Genomic DNA, 15,465 nt, shown 5'->3' on the forward strand with positions numbered 1-15,465 from the left:
GGTTGGTGGCATTTGCATGTGGAAATGCACTAATATGAATGTTTTTCTTTATGTGTGCATCCTTGCAGTGTTGTTTACCAGGATGGATTTTATGGTGCAGACATTTATGTAAGTATTCACTGATGTGCATGCTGTCCATGGTATATTGTTGGAATCACTTGTTTTTGTTTTTTACTTATTTATTTTGTGGGTCTGCTGCATAAGCTTTGACTGTGTTTTGTCCATTTTTGCCATCTCTGGAACATCTTAAAAAAAAAAAAAAAGCAAGCAAGCAATTAAAAATGGTTAATTGTCCTTGGAATCTCTCTGTATTCATTACATCTATCATCATTTGGCTGGTTTCACTCATCAGTGACCTTTAAGGAGGCTCAGTGGGTAAATTTAGACCTGTCATGGCCACAGTGTTCTCTGGCAAGGCTCCTAGGCCAAGAGCAGCCAGGCACATGAAAATTAAATGGGTGAAGTTTTACCCATCCTGTTAACTTCTGCTGCTAATTTCTGCATCTCAGGATGCTGTTAAAAGTACAGGAGCAAACTGCCTCAGCTTCCCATTCTCCTTGCTATTTCTAGGGATGGCGGGGAATTCCACCACGGACCCCAAGGAGTCCGTGGCGGAACGGAGCACTTACCTCCGCCTCCCTGCAGAATCCTCTTTGGCTGGATCCTCCAGCTCCGGAGCATCAGCCATCACTGGCTGAGGGGGATTGACTGTGGCTGCAAATGGTGTCCAGTACGCCATTTGCATCCACAATCCCCCTCAGCCGGTGATACGGCATGGCGGCCATATCGCTGGCGCTTTGGGGCCAGCCAGCAGCTCCATGGAATCGCCGTGGAGCGGAGCCAGCCAAAGAGGATTCCGGGGGAGGAACGGATCGCCTCTCCCCAAGGGCGGATTCCCAGCTGGAACAACAGGTAGGGAATCCACCCATCCCTAGCTATTTCCCATCAGATGGACAACCCATGCTCAAAGGGAGGCTTATACCGTCCACATCATGGGTTTGTCTCTGGGCTTCCACAACTCTGGTTTCTCTCTTTTGGCAGATGTGCATGCAGCTCCAAATGAATAATTGTAGAAATCCAGCAATCTCACCTTCCACCACTGAGGCACTGACTTCCATAGCCTCTTTATCCACATTTTTGATCCAGTGTCAGTGTAGCAGTATCTTCTGCTGTTCCTGCCTGTTCCAATAATAGGCCCATTGGCCTTTCAGGTTCCTCTTTGATCACACGTTGGTATGACCAATATATAGAGCAGTAGGTAGGACCCCATGGGGCAGATACATGAACTTGTGTTTCAGGGAACCTTGAGGTTTCTTGGAAGCTTATCAAGACATAGTCTTGTTGGATAAGCTTTCCTGAGATTCAGCCTTCTTTCCACCACTGATCTTCCTCTGCAGCTAGGGGTGTTAGAGAATTCTGCCACGGACTCCAGTGAGGCCAGATTCTTTAGAATTCTTTAGAATCTGGCCCCCCAGAGTCCGTGGCAGAATGAAGCCATCCCCCCCCCGCCACCCTGCAAAACTCCCCCGGGACAGATCTGACCTTGTGTCGGCTGTCTGGTCCATCTGTTGCCCCTGGTCTGCAGCCATGGTGGCTCCCCTGGTCTGCGGCCACCATTTCCCTCCCTGCTTTAGCTGTGATAGGCTACGTAAGTATTTACGTAAGTATTTACATAGCCTATCACAACAAAGAGCAGGGACACAAATGGCAGCTGCTATGCCATTTGTGTCGCTGCTCTTTTCGTGATAGGCTATGTAAATATCTACGTAGCCTATCACGGCTAATGCAGGGATGCAAATGGCGGCCTCTATGGCAGCTGCCATTTGTGGCCGTAGCTCTGGCAGTGGACAGAGGTCTGGCTGTGGGCAGCCCCAGCCGGTGGCTCCACGGTCTCACCATGGAGCATAGCCAGCCAGGGAGGATTCCGGGGGGAGGGATGGATTGCCTCCTCCCCACCGCGGAAGCCCCGGACCGGAACCAGGTAAGGGATTCGTACATCCCTATCTGCAGCACACAGTGATAGGGAAATAAGAACATCAGAACCTGACTTATAGTGAGTGAGACCCTGGGTCCATCTAGCCAAGTGGTGTTGACACTGAGTCGGGCAAGAGCTCAGGTCCGCGAACTGATATCCAGGGGGGAGAACTGCCACTTCTCACCAGGCTTTGAGCCCCAACTGGATGCTCACACCATTCCTAGCTGGATGTTATAGTTCATGTGGGCCAACAACGAAATTCAATAGACTTGGCTTGTGCGCCGTAGAACACTCCCCGGAATCTTGCACAATGCACAGATGGGTTCAGTATCGCAGTAGATTCAGGTGAAAAGAGTTCCTTGAATTGGACATTCGAGTACAACTGAGCTAAATCATCTTCTGACAACTTTGATGCCTTAGAAAAGCTTCAAAAAATCTTTTTCTTTCCTTCTCCCTGAATTTGTACCTTTATAATTCCATGAAGAATTAAGCAGTCACTAAATGGCACTGTAGTTTCAAATCTTTGAAACATAAGACAGCTTTCACTCACAAAGCTCCTTTGTAGTCCTCCATTTGAAATTGGATTTTTAAAAAATTGGATCCTAAAAATAGAGGTAATTAAACTTCTTTTTTATTGCTACATAGAGCTCTCTGTAAACTAATTGTGTTGCTGTTGCATCATCAGCGTCGAGATATCAAGAGATTGATTACCTTAAATTGGAATGAACATTAAAAATTCATTAAGTGGTACTTGGGAAAAAAAATGTAATTTTTATTTATTACCAATGATACTTTTGAGACATTTAAGATGAAATCATTTGCATTTTCTGTTGACAGAAGGAAGGGGAATCTGAGCTTCTAGGGAAAAAGAGGACTTTTTTGTAGTAGGAAGCAGTGACTGTATATCTTGGGGGGAAAGAATTAAATGCAGTCTGAATAGTTATTAGCACTAGAGAACTATAGAAATGACTGGGACTAGGGGGGACATCTTCAGTTGCTCTTGCAGTATACCGAGTCGCTACTGATATTTTGAAGAAAGTGGGAATTCGAAGTGAGTTTTGGAATTCTTCCAAATGATGTTCTCCATCTATCCTAGCTTATCTGGAAAACCATCTGGATTTTGCTGGCATTCTTGAGGGGTATTTGAAAAACCTTGTGGAGCTTTGCAAGCACTCAAAAGGAGTGTGCATGCTAGATGCTGTTCATGAAGCCACCCTTTCCAACTGGCTGTCTTCCTTTTTCACAAGCAGCCCCTCCCCCCACACACACCGGACCGTTGCAAATGGGAAGAGGTAGCTAACTTTAGGGCGGTCTGCTTCAAAAGAGATATGCTTGCCTGCTTGCTCAGTTCCTAAGCTTGAAAAGGTGCTTCTGAGCATATTCAGGGCCAAATGAGACATTCTCCGAATCACACATAGCAGAGCTATGCGTGAGCTGTGTGTGATTTCTAGGGCTGTGCATGGACCCCCTGACTTCCCCGATCTGACTTGGAAGCTGCTTCACAGCTTCGGGGGTGGGCCCGATTCGGCTCAGGCTGATTCAGGGGCCCCCTGACCCGACTCAGCCCTGAACCTGAAGCAGGACTCGGATGCCGAACCCTGTTTTGGGCACCCCCTGATGCCCCCACGCAACCCCCAGCTCCTTACCTTGCCACCACCTTTTCCATCACTGCTGCCTCTGCCTCCTCCGATGCTGCTGCTTCCACCGTCGCCTCCTCCTCTGCTGCCACTGTCACCACCGCTGCCGGGTCCTGAGTGCTGGGCGTGCGCTGACTCCTAGTGCAGGGAGTCGCCATTTTTAAAATGGCAGCCTCCTGGAATTTCCTGGAAGTTGCCATTTTTTAAAAGGGCTGCTCCCTGCACTAAGAGTTGGCACATCCAGGGCTCAGGACCTGGCAGTGGCAGCGATGATGGTGGTGGTGGAGAAGGTGGCAGTGACGGAGGTTGCGGCAGAGGTGGCAGCAGCAGAGGAGGTGGCCAGCTCAGGTAAGGACCTAGAGGCGCTGGTGCAGCTGGGCCAGGGGTGCTGAAGCTCCAAAGCACACTCAGTGCTTCGGAGAGCCCCTGACCTGGTCCGGGTCACTTCGTACCCCCTCTGCTTTGCTTCGGAAGGGGCCCAAAATGACCCAAAGCAGCCTGCTTTGACTTGGGGTTTGGGCCTCGGGCTGAAGCAGTGCACAGCCCTAGTGATTTCCTTATTTATTTTAGTCTGTGTGTGGCACATGACACTCAGAGGGGGAATTTAAGCTTCACCCCTCTCATCTGCATCCTGAAATTCCACCCCCCTCCTCTATGGGTTGGGGGAAAAAAACCTATAAGACCAGCTACGCTGGATCAGACCAAGGGTCTATCTAGTCCAGCGTTTTGTTCACACAGTGGCCAGCCAGCTGAATGTAGGAAACCCACAAGCAAGACATGAATGCACCAGCACCTTCCCACCCATGTTCCCCAGCAACTGGTGTACTGCCTGTCATACTGGAGGTAGCACAGAGCCATCAGAACTAGTAGCCATTGATAGCCTTCCCCTCCAGGAATTCGTCCAATCGCGTTTTAAAGCCATCCAAATTGAAAAAAAAGAGTCTTCATTGGAAACTGGGGGGGGGGAGTTTAAATCCCCCCTCCTAGAGTGCCATGGTCCCAACCAAAATCAGAGTGGAGCACACTTACACTGAAGTAAATAATTCAATTTGACAAATGTTTAGTTTGGTCCACAGGAGAACCATTTCCTGCCACGTTCATATAGGGATGTATGAGAAATTCAATTCATTTTTTAATTAGGATTTATGCAGTTCACACCTTCCGAACCAAACACAGATTAGGACACAATCTGTGGTTGAAGTCTGTACATTTTCAAACCTGCAATGTGTTACACAGACCCCCTAAATGTGTTTGACAGCATGCGTACATTTGAAGACTACAGCTGGAAAAATGCACACAAATATGTTTTAATCAATTCATTTCAAAGATGCACACCACTGATGTATGAAAATGCACATAGATTTTGATTCAAAAAGAAAGAAACCCCAAAGCTTTCAATAAGATATGGATGTCAAGCTCGGGTGGCTCAAAACACCAACGACCAAACATGTGTTAAGAAACAGCGAACTCCCTTATTACAGCAGGACATCAGCACAACTACCCCACCAGGGTCCATGGATCAGAGACCTTAGTGAACCCAAGTTCAAATAAACACAGACAGTCCAAACAGGAGCCAGAAACTGGGTCTTAAAGTCTAGCAGTATACTCCAAGACAGGGTCCAAAAGCATGGGATTCCAGGCATGCAATAGTTCAGGGTTCAAGAGTACTCCATGCACAGGAGTGTCCAGTACTACTAGAAACATTGTATCCACAAAGCTCTTTTACCTCTGTGACAGCTCTTATGCAGGGGCAGGGCAACTAGAGTTCCTCACTTGTCACACTAGCCCTACAGGGAATCTTAGCCTGGAGTTGAGAACTCCCATCTCACTGGGTATTTTTCCCCCTTGCCTTTTCAACCACTAACATTGTCTAGGAGACAGCCTTGGGCATGCCCCTTCCTCAGCCGAGTCTGCCTCTTGACCACTTATCAAGGAATGTTCCTCAGGCTGTGGTGATTCAGGCATTCCTTATAAGGCTAGGTCTGACTGCACTTGAAAAGGAGTAGCTGCCTCACCTTGACTGCACTCCTCTGTGAAACTAGGCAGAGACGAGTTCCCAGCACCCTAACATTCCACACCTTGACTAGGGATGGGCAGATCACTTACCTGTTCCAGGAGGGGGGGTCCACAGGGGGGAGGCAATCTGTCCCTCCCCCCAGAATCCATCCAGGCCAGCTCCACTCCGTGGTGATCCTGCAGAGCTGGCTGCTGGCTCCACGGTACTGGCAATACGGCCAGCCACCATTGCCGTGCCATATCGCTGTGCTAAGTCCGGACGCAAATGGCATCCACTATGCCATTTGCATCCCTGTTTTCAAGCGATAGGCTACACAGATTATATTTACGTAGATATTTGCATAGCCCAAAGCATGAAAAAACAGGAACGCAAATGGTGCAGTGGACGCCATTTGCGTCCGGACTTAGCACAGCGATACAGCACAGCAATGGCGGCTGCCTGTATTGCCAGCGCTGTGGAGCCTGGACACAGCCTGGACACATTCCAGAGGGGCACGGAGGTTCTTGGAATCGGCCTCATTGGGGTCTGTGGTGGAATTCTCTGACATCCCTAACCTTGACTAGGCCCCAAATCAGATACTTCCATTTTGGAATCAGGTTCTTCCTTTGAGACTGTGGCATCTGTCAGGAGGCCCTAGCCGGCTTCTTTCAGTCTACTCCAGTAGCCAACTCCAGACACAGACAAAGGATTCTGTTCAAGGCTTTATTCCTTTTACAACTTAATAACTCTATCACCAGCGACTAAGCTATGAACAGCAGAGTAGCCTATGCCCCGGGTTGGAAACAGTTGGTCCCCGTTTGAACGAGAATCACTTGCAGACCCTGAACTTATGGGCTAGGGAGAGTCCCTCCCCTTTTCCCTTGGGTCCTCTGGACGCGACCGTTGCTTGTGCGCCAAACAGGCGCTACGCCTCCTTTCCGCGCCCTCCATAGCATGTCGCTCTCTGCATCTGCGTCGAGCATCCAGCCAGTCCTCCTCCTGCGCTCTTTCACTCCCAGGACTTCTATCTATGTCTGGAATGCCAGTAGGAGGAATCTCTGCCAGCTGCAGGGCCTGGGAGGGATGAGCGGGCTCCTCTCCCATGGACGGCTGTTCCTCCTCAGAATCAGAACTGCTCTTTTTCTATGGGCTCAGTGTCCACCCTGACAGCATCAGGGGAAGGTGTGACAATGGACTTGAGTCAGAACAAGCTGCAAGATGGAATTTGGAGAAATTCAGTGAGCTCGGGTTTTGCTGGTTCACATAACCCTAGGTTCACAGGATGTGTTCTTTCTTTGGTCATGGAAGGTTGGCCCTTTCACAGGTATAAGGTGTTTCTGCTTGCAAAGGAGCGGGCAAATGGTAGGGAGGGATAGCAGTAGGGGCAGGGAGCAAATCCCATTTCGAGCTGAATTCAGACTTGAATGGATCTGGGCCTCATTCAAGACACCCTACTCCTTTTTGAGTGGGGAAGGATTTACTTTCTGAGCCCCCACTTGTACTTCATCGGTGTCCCTCATTCCTCTGGAGGTGAAACGTCTGAGAAATGCCATGGGAAGTCCAAGGATTTTCATTAAGACTAGCAGCATTTCTCAGTGGGCTTCCGCACATCCCTAGACTGTCACCAGATTTAGTCTGATGCAGAACAGCAGCAGAAGTCAAAGTGAAAGCTCATGTTTGCAGGAGTTCAAGAGGGGGATGGAGTCTGGAGGATTCCCCCTGCACTTGGCCTCCTGGACTCCAGTCTGCAGACTGCCACGCTGGCCTGACTCGGCACGCAACGAGTCAGGCAAGCATGGTAGTCCCCACTGGTCCACCAAGCCGCCATTTTACATAAAAATGGTGGCTCAGCCTTTTTTGTAAATCCCCATTTAAACAAACGTTAGCTGTAAAGGGCCATTTACACAAGATTGCAGGCGTAAATGGTCCATTTATGTCTGTAATCTCACATAAATGGCTGCTTTACAGCCTACATTTGCATAAATGGGGATTTACAAAAATGGCTGAGTCACCATTCTTACATAAAATGGAGGCTTGGTCAGGGATTGGGTAGCCACATACCACTAGCTGGGCTCCTGCAGACCACCTGGCAGCTTGCCGCATGCAGCAAGTGGTGCAGGCAGCCTGCGGGGGTCTGGCATGCTGCACATGGCACGCGGTGTGGGACCATTGAGTTCATCCATCCCTAGCTCATTTTACTTAGCCACTGTGCCATACCTGGCTTTCCCAGGGGAAAGACAGACAGCTGTCAAAGGAACTGAATTTGAGAGAACAGGGAGAAATAGCCCAACAGAAACTGCACATAGTAGGTTGATGGTGGGGTAGATTTCATTCAGAAATCAGGTTGGCCCTTTGCAACTACCAAGGCCTGCATTCAAATGAGAAAAAAAGGGGGCAATGGACATCCTGTCGATCCCAAATGAGGAGCATAGGAAGTCTTATATTGAGTCAGATCCTTGGTCCATCTAGCCCAGTGTTGTTGACACAGACTGGCAGCTACTCTCCAAGTTTCAAAGAGGAGTTTTACCCAGACCTACCTGGAGATGCTAGGGATTGAAGCTGGTATCTTCTGTGTAGGGGTGGACGAAAGTCACTTACCTGTCGTCGAAGCTTGTTCGCGGTGGGGGGGAGGCGCTTCGCTGCTCCCCCCGCGAAGTTCAGGCCGGGGGGGGGAGGCTTCTCGCCTCGCCCGGCCGAAATTCAGGCCGGGGGGGAGGCTTCCTGCCTCGCCCAGCCGAAATTCAGGCCGGGGAGGAGGCTTCCCGCCTTGCCCGGCCGCGAAATCCAAAGTTAAAAAACAAAACAAAAACGCCCCCGTGATAGGCTACGTGACGATTAACGTAGCCTATCACGGCTAGATATGCAAAGTCAGCCGTGATAGGCTATGTTAATCGTCACGTAGCCTATCACGGGTGACTTAAAAAAAAAAAGTGCGTACGCTAATGGCGGCCCCCATAGGGAGCCGCCATTCCCGTTCCTTATTTGGTCGCTGTAGTCTACATAAATCTTTACGTAGACTACGGTGAAAATAAGGGCAACGCAAATAGCGTTGCCCTTATTTTCGCCGTAGTCTACATAAATCTTTACGTAGACTACAGCGACCAAATAAGGAACGGGAATGGCGGCTCCCTATGGGGGCCGCCATTACCCGTACGCGCTTTTTTTTTAAAGTCACCCGTGATAGGCTACGTGACGATTAACATAGCCTATCACGGCTGACTTTGCAAATCTAGCCGTGATAGGCTACGTTAATCGTCACGTAGCCTATCACGGGGGCATTTTTTTTTTCTTTTATTGCAATGGCAGCGGCGGCAGCCGGTCGAAAGACCGGCTGCTGCTCCCGCTCCGCACGAACACCCGCCGAACCGCCGGCCGGACCCGCCGCCGGGAGGGACATTCGGCAAAGGTTAATCCCGTCCTGGGGGGGTGCGGGGGGCGGGGGGGTGCGGAGAATTTCTCCCCGAAACTTGTTCGGGGGGCCGAACACGTTGGCGCTCGGCCCCCCGAAGTTTCGGGGAGAAATTCTCCGACATCCCTACTTCTGGGTGCCAAGAAGATGAGCTTTATCACCAAGCCACAGCCCTTCCTCATAAACAGCAGTAATAATGTCTGGTTTGGTGCATATTTGACTTACGCAGTGGAATTTACGCAGGTCTACCAACAAAAATGGAAATAACTAATCCAACTTACTCTAACATATTAGGGTACTAACTTAACCTAACGTATTTATGCTGTGTGTTCCTCCCTCTGCCTCCAACCACTGGTACCCAATGCTGAATATTGGAGGTGGGGAAACATACAACATAATGATGTCAGGCCGTGGGGTAAGTTGTTCTATACACAAGGCTACAGTTTTCAGTGGCAGTCCTGTGTTTCTTGTAATGTTTAGTTCCACCTTTAGTTGCAGATTCTCAGTGCCCTTGATTGACTGATCGATTGAATCATCCTCAACAGGCATTGTCAAGTGTGAGAGTGATTCAAAGTGATTCAGATTTAAATTGTAATGTCAGAATTTTCCATCTCAAGGTCATGGCTTCACATAAAGGTTCCTTTTCTCTACCAAATTCCCAGTGAAGATCTGCACAGAAATCTAAAGCAATGATTCATCTCTTACAGGCTCTACTGAGCATTTTCATATTTCATAAAAGCTCTTGCCTAGACCATTGTACCACACAGCACAATTTCCTCTCCATGGTTGTTTCCACTGTGCCCCTTCCATTGTTTGTCAAGGAGAATAAAATCTGGATGTGTGTGGGGGAAAGAAAATATGTGATTCAGAATTTATTAGTTCCCTACAGAGTCCTGAGCTATTGACTGACTCCAAGATCGATTACTGCCCAGCTTTGGCTCAGTTAGCCATTTTAAATGGAGAGAACTGAAGCACTGTGGAATAAAAAAAACCCACACACATAGAAGATGCTGACAGCAAAAACATGCCTCAGAGAAGAACAGCAGGAAATAAAGACAGCTGCAGTGGAAAAAGAAGAAAGTATGGAGATATGTGAATTTACACATAACATGCAGAGGTGGAAAACAAAGAACAGATTCAGGAAAAAAAGAGGAAGACTAAAACAACAACAAAAAAAGAGCATATAGGTAAACTCTGTTAGAAAAAAAAAAATCAAAAACTGATTTCCTAGATCTGAACTGGCCTTGTGGCATGGGAGGCAAGAACATCAGAATGATTGTGCTGGATCTGATTGAAAGTCATATGGCCATATGTGATGATTGGTCCATCTAGCCCAGTACTGGATGTTTTGACTGGCAGTAGCTTTCCAGAGGTTTGGGCAGAGCTCTTCCTTATCACAGGCTGTCCAGTCCATTTACTTTGTGATGGGGACTGGACCTGGAACCTTCCAGATACAAAGAATGTGCTATGGCCCTTCCAAAAGGAAGTGAAAATACGAACATAGGAGTCAGACAACTGGTCCATCTAGGCCACCAGCATTATCTCCTCTTGCTGGCCACCATTCTCCAGAATCTATCATCCCACTTCTCCAGAATCTTTCTATATAGAGATGCCATGGAGTGGTCTTCTACATGTGAAGCTTGTACTCTACCGCTCAGTTACAGCTACTGATGAATGAATCTTGGATCTATGTTTCTCTCCATTTCTTTTCTTCCTTTCTTTTTTCAGTCCTAAATTCAGTTTGTGCTGAACATTGAGAATGTTTTTTTTTAAAAAAAGCATAAACATGTTTACACATGTTTGTGCATTTTGTCTAATGCACACGTTTTTGTACACAATTATGTGAAATATACGCATTTTTGCAAGTATTTTCCCCCAATATAATGCATTTCAGTATGTTATTTTCATGAAGATATGCATTTTTGTGTACACATTTCCCTAATATACACATTTTGAAACTTTTTGTTTTTTGGATTGGAGAATTCTGTTGCAAAATTTGGGGAAGTGTGAATTTTGAACGATAACTGAGTTTCAGTTCATGTCTTGGTTCAAAAGTACAAAATTGGGCTGAATGAATTTCTCCCTCATCCTAGCTACAGCACCCCCACCCTAGTCCACTTAGTCAACACTCTGCTTCCAACCAGATGTTTCTGGGAGCTCACAGCCGAAGAAGAAAGCAGATGCCCACAGCATCATGTATTCACAGCTGTACTGAACTTACATGAGGATCCCATCCAGGAATCATGGCTAACATCCACAGCAAACTTAGTCTGATCCACAAGCCAATTCTTATGTGCTTAGTTTCAGCATGAATACTTCTCCTAGGAATATCCAGAACTTCTACCAAAAATTCCATCTGTTTTACTGAAACTCGGAATTTTTCAGATCTTTCTTCCATGAAATTTGCTCTTGAAAGTTTCCTTTGGGCTAAATTTGGCAGCAGTTCAAGGCCCAGCAGGCCTTACCAGCTTGCACTTCGAAGAATTTCTACACCAGTCCTGGAATCCTAGCATTGGATCCTGTACTGATGATAACCAGATGATACCCAAATAAGAGCTTGGCTTAACAGCCCTATTCAGCTGTTATGCTTAGTAGCATGTCTAAACATGGGTAAGAGGGATGGGGCCATGCATGTTGGCCCTGAGCCTAATGTTCTTGCACATGACAGTCCCACCCTCTTCAGTCCCAGCCTCCATGACTTAAGTAGAACCCTTCAGGTTCCTGGTCTCATGGAGGCTTCTGATCATATTCAAGAAAACACAAAGCCCCCTGCAAACCTATTCACTCAACACAGGGAGGTCAGGGATGTTAGGGGCAGAGCTGGCATGTCGAGCCCCATACCTCTTAAGCAGGACTTACAACAACCAACAATTATGGTTTCTGAAACATTTTGCTTGCTTGCCTTCTTAAGACTCTTTTTGCTTCCCTCCATGAGAATGGTTCAGAAACAGGGATGCAGAGGAGTTAAATGAGTTAGAGCAGCTTTGCCCAATGTGGTGCCCTCCAGATGTGTTGGGCTACAGCTCCCATCAGCCCCAGCCAGTGTAGCCAGTGGTCAGAGATGATGGGAATTGCAGTATAAAATATCTGGAGGGCACCAGGATGCGGAAGGCTGATCTATAGTCACAGAATTGGCAGCAGTCCACTTGGGTTGCTTTGGTGGGGGGAGGGATGAAGGTAAAAATGTCTCTAGTTTCTAGTCCAGATTCAAAATGCTAGGTGGATATGTAAACTATTCCTCACTGAGTTTTGTTATCTGAACTGAATACTGGATATGTAGCAAAGTAGACTGTCTGACTATGGTTTCAACAGTTTTATTGGGCGAATACATAGCCTACACATATTCGACACAATAAAGTTTGTGCAAATGGACCTGAACATTCTATGTTGTTATGATAGTATCTTTGTCCAAAATTTGAGTGTAGAAGAAAGGAAATGGACGTGATAACTTCATATGGAGTCAGTTTCTGTAGATCCTTCCCACCTTCCATTTAGGACTGGGTTAATAATTGTTGTTGTTCAGTCATTCAGTCGTGTCCGACACTTCGTGACCCCATGGACCATACCACGCCAGGCCTTCCTGTCCTGCGCTCTCTCCCGGAGCGTGCTCAAGTTCATATTCATTACATCGGTGATGCTATCTAGCCATCTCATCCTCTGCCGTCCCCTTCTCCTTTTGCCTTCAGTCTTTCCCAGCATCAGGGTCTTTTCCAGAGAGTTTCTCTTCGCATTAGGTGGCCAGGATATTGGAGCTTCAGCTTCAGTATCTGTCCTTCCAATGAGCACTCAGGGTTGATTTCCTTTAGGATGGACTGATTTGACCTCCTTGCAGTCCAGGGGACTCGTAAGAGTCTTCTCCAGCACCACAGTTCGAAAGCATCAATTCTTCGGCGCTCAGCCTTCCTTATAGTCCAGCTCTCACAGCCATACATTACTACTGGGAAAACCATAGCTTTGATTAGACGGACCTTTGTCGGCAAGGTGATGTCTCTGCTTCTTACTATGCTGTCTAGGTTTGCCATAGCTTTCCTCCCAAGGAGCAAGTGTCTTTTAATTTCATGGCTACAGTCACCGTCTGTGGTGATCTTGGAGCCCAAGAAAGTAAAATCTGTCACTGCTTCCATTTCTTCCCCTTCTATATGCCAGGAAGTGATGGGGCCAGATGCCATGATCTTAGTTTTTTTAATGTTGAGTTTCAAACCAGCTTTTGCACTCTCCTCTTTCACCCTCAACAAGAGGCTCTTTAGATCCTCTTCGCTTTCTGCCATTAGGGTGGTATCGTCTGCATATCGGAGGTTGTTGATAATTCTCCCAGCAATCTTAATTCTGACCTCTGATTCATCCAACCCAGCATTTCTCATGATGTACTCTGCATATAAGTTAAATAAGCAGGGTGACAATATGCAGCCTTGTCGTACTCCTTTCCCAATTTTGAACCACTTGGTTGTTCCATGTCTGGTTCTTACTGTTGCTTCTTGACCCTCAGACAGGTTTCTCAGGAGACAGGTAAGGTGGTCTGGTACTCCCATCTCTTTAAGAATTTGCCACAGTTTGTTGTGATCCACACAATCAAAGGCTTTAGCGTAGTCAATGAAGTAGAAATAGACGTTTTTCTGGAATTCTCTTGCTTTCTCCATGATGCAGCGAATGTTGGCGATTTGATCTCTAGTTCCTCTGCCTCTTCGAAACCCAGCTTGTACTTCCGGTAGTTCTCGGTTCGCATACTGCTGAAGCCTAGCTTGTAGGATTTTGAGCATCACCTTGCTGGCATGTGAAATGAGCGCAATTGTAAGGTAATTTGAACACTCTTTGGTGTTCCCCTTCTTTGGAATTGGAATGTAAACTGACATTTTCCAGTCTTACGACCATTGTTGAGTGTTCCAAATTTGTTGGCATATTGAATGCAGCACTTTAACAGCATCATCTTTTAGGATTTTAAATAGCTCAGCTGGAATACTGTCATCTCCGCTAGCTTTGGTGTTACTAATGCTTCCTAAGGCCCACTTGACTTCACTCTCTAGGATGTGCGGCTCAAGTTCAGTGACCACACTATCATGGCTATCAGGGACATTAAGATCTTTCCTGTATAGTTCTTCTGTGTATTCTTGCCACCTCTTCTTAATCTCATCTGCTTCTGTTAAGTCCCTGCCTTCTTTGTCCTTTATCATGCCCGTCTTTGCACAAAACGTTCCCTTGAGATCTCCAATTTTCTTGAAGAGATCTCTAGTCTTTCCCATTCTGTTGTTTTCCTCGATTTCTTTGCATTGTTCATTTAAGAAGGCCTTCTTGTCTCTCCTTGCTATTCTCTGGAACTCTGCATTCAGTTGGATATATCTTTCCCTTTCTCCCTTGCTTTTCGCTTCCCTTCTTTCCTCAGCGAGTTGTAAAGCCATTTGGCTTTCTTGCATTTCTTTTTCTTTGGGATGGATTTTGTTGCTGCCTCCTGAACAATGGTATGGACCTCCATCCATAGTTCCTCAGGCACTCTGTCTATCAGGTCTAATCCCTGAAATCTATTCCTCACCTCCACTGTATATTCATAAGGGATATGATTGAGGTCATACCTGAATGGTTTAGTGGTTTTCCTTACGTTCTTCAATTTAAGCCGAAATTTTGCAACAAGAAGCTCATGATCTGAGCCACAGTCAGCTCCAGGTTTTGTTTTTACTGACTGTATGGAGATTCTCCATCTTTGGCTGCAAAGGACCTAATCAATCTGATTTCGATATTGACCATGTGGTGATGTCCAAGTGTAGAGTCGTCTCTTGTGCTGTTGGAAAAGAGTGTTTGCTATGATCAGCGTGTTCTCTTGGCAAAACTCTATTAGCTTTTGTCCTGCTTCATTTTGTACACAAAGGCCATGCCTGCCTGTTATCCCGGTGATTTCTTGACTTCCTACTTTAGCATTCCAATCCCCTATGATGAAGAGGACATCTTTTTTTGGTGTTAGTTCTAGAAGGTGTTGTAGGTCTTCATAGAACCGATCAACCTCAGCTTCTTCAGCATCAGTGGTTGGGGCATAGACTTGAATTACTGTGATGTTGAATGGTTTGCCTTGGATTCGTACTGAGATCATTCTATCATTTTTAAGATTGTACCCCAGTACTGCTTTTCCCACCCTTTTGTTGACTATTTATTTATTTATTTATTGCATTTATACCCCGCCTTTTTTCATCTTGCAAGGAACCCAAGGCAGCTGACATTATCCTCCTCCTCTCCATTTTATCCTCACAACAACAACCCTGTGAGGTGGTGCTACTCCATTTCTTCTAAGGGATTCTTGCCCACAACAATAGATATGATGGTCACCTGAATTAAATTTGCCCATGCCTGTCCATTTTAGTTCACTGATTCCCAAGATGTCGATGTTCAATCTTGCCATCTCATGTTTGACCACCTCCAGCTTACCTTGATTCATTGATCTGATATTCCAGGTTCCTAAACAATA

General features: G+C 46.7%; 1 protein-coding gene across 1 annotated transcript in view; it reads left to right on the top strand.

The window, feature by feature from the left end:
* Nucleotides 1–15,465, top strand: part of RBFOX1 (RNA binding fox-1 homolog 1) — a 379,715-nt gene that overhangs the window by 272,769 nt on the left and 91,481 nt on the right. Inside the window, exon 11 of the mRNA XM_084817880.1 lies at nucleotides 69–108. Within this exon, the coding sequence (XP_084674006.1) occupies nucleotides 69–108 (40 nt within the window). The remainder of the gene's footprint in view (nucleotides 1–68; nucleotides 109–15,465) is intronic.

Source organism: Heloderma suspectum, chromosome 12, assembly GCF_057233095.1.
Source record: "Heloderma suspectum isolate Gila_16-S chromosome 12, 16-S_ref, whole genome shotgun sequence".
NCBI lineage: Eukaryota > Metazoa > Chordata > Lepidosauria > Squamata > Helodermatidae > Heloderma > Heloderma suspectum.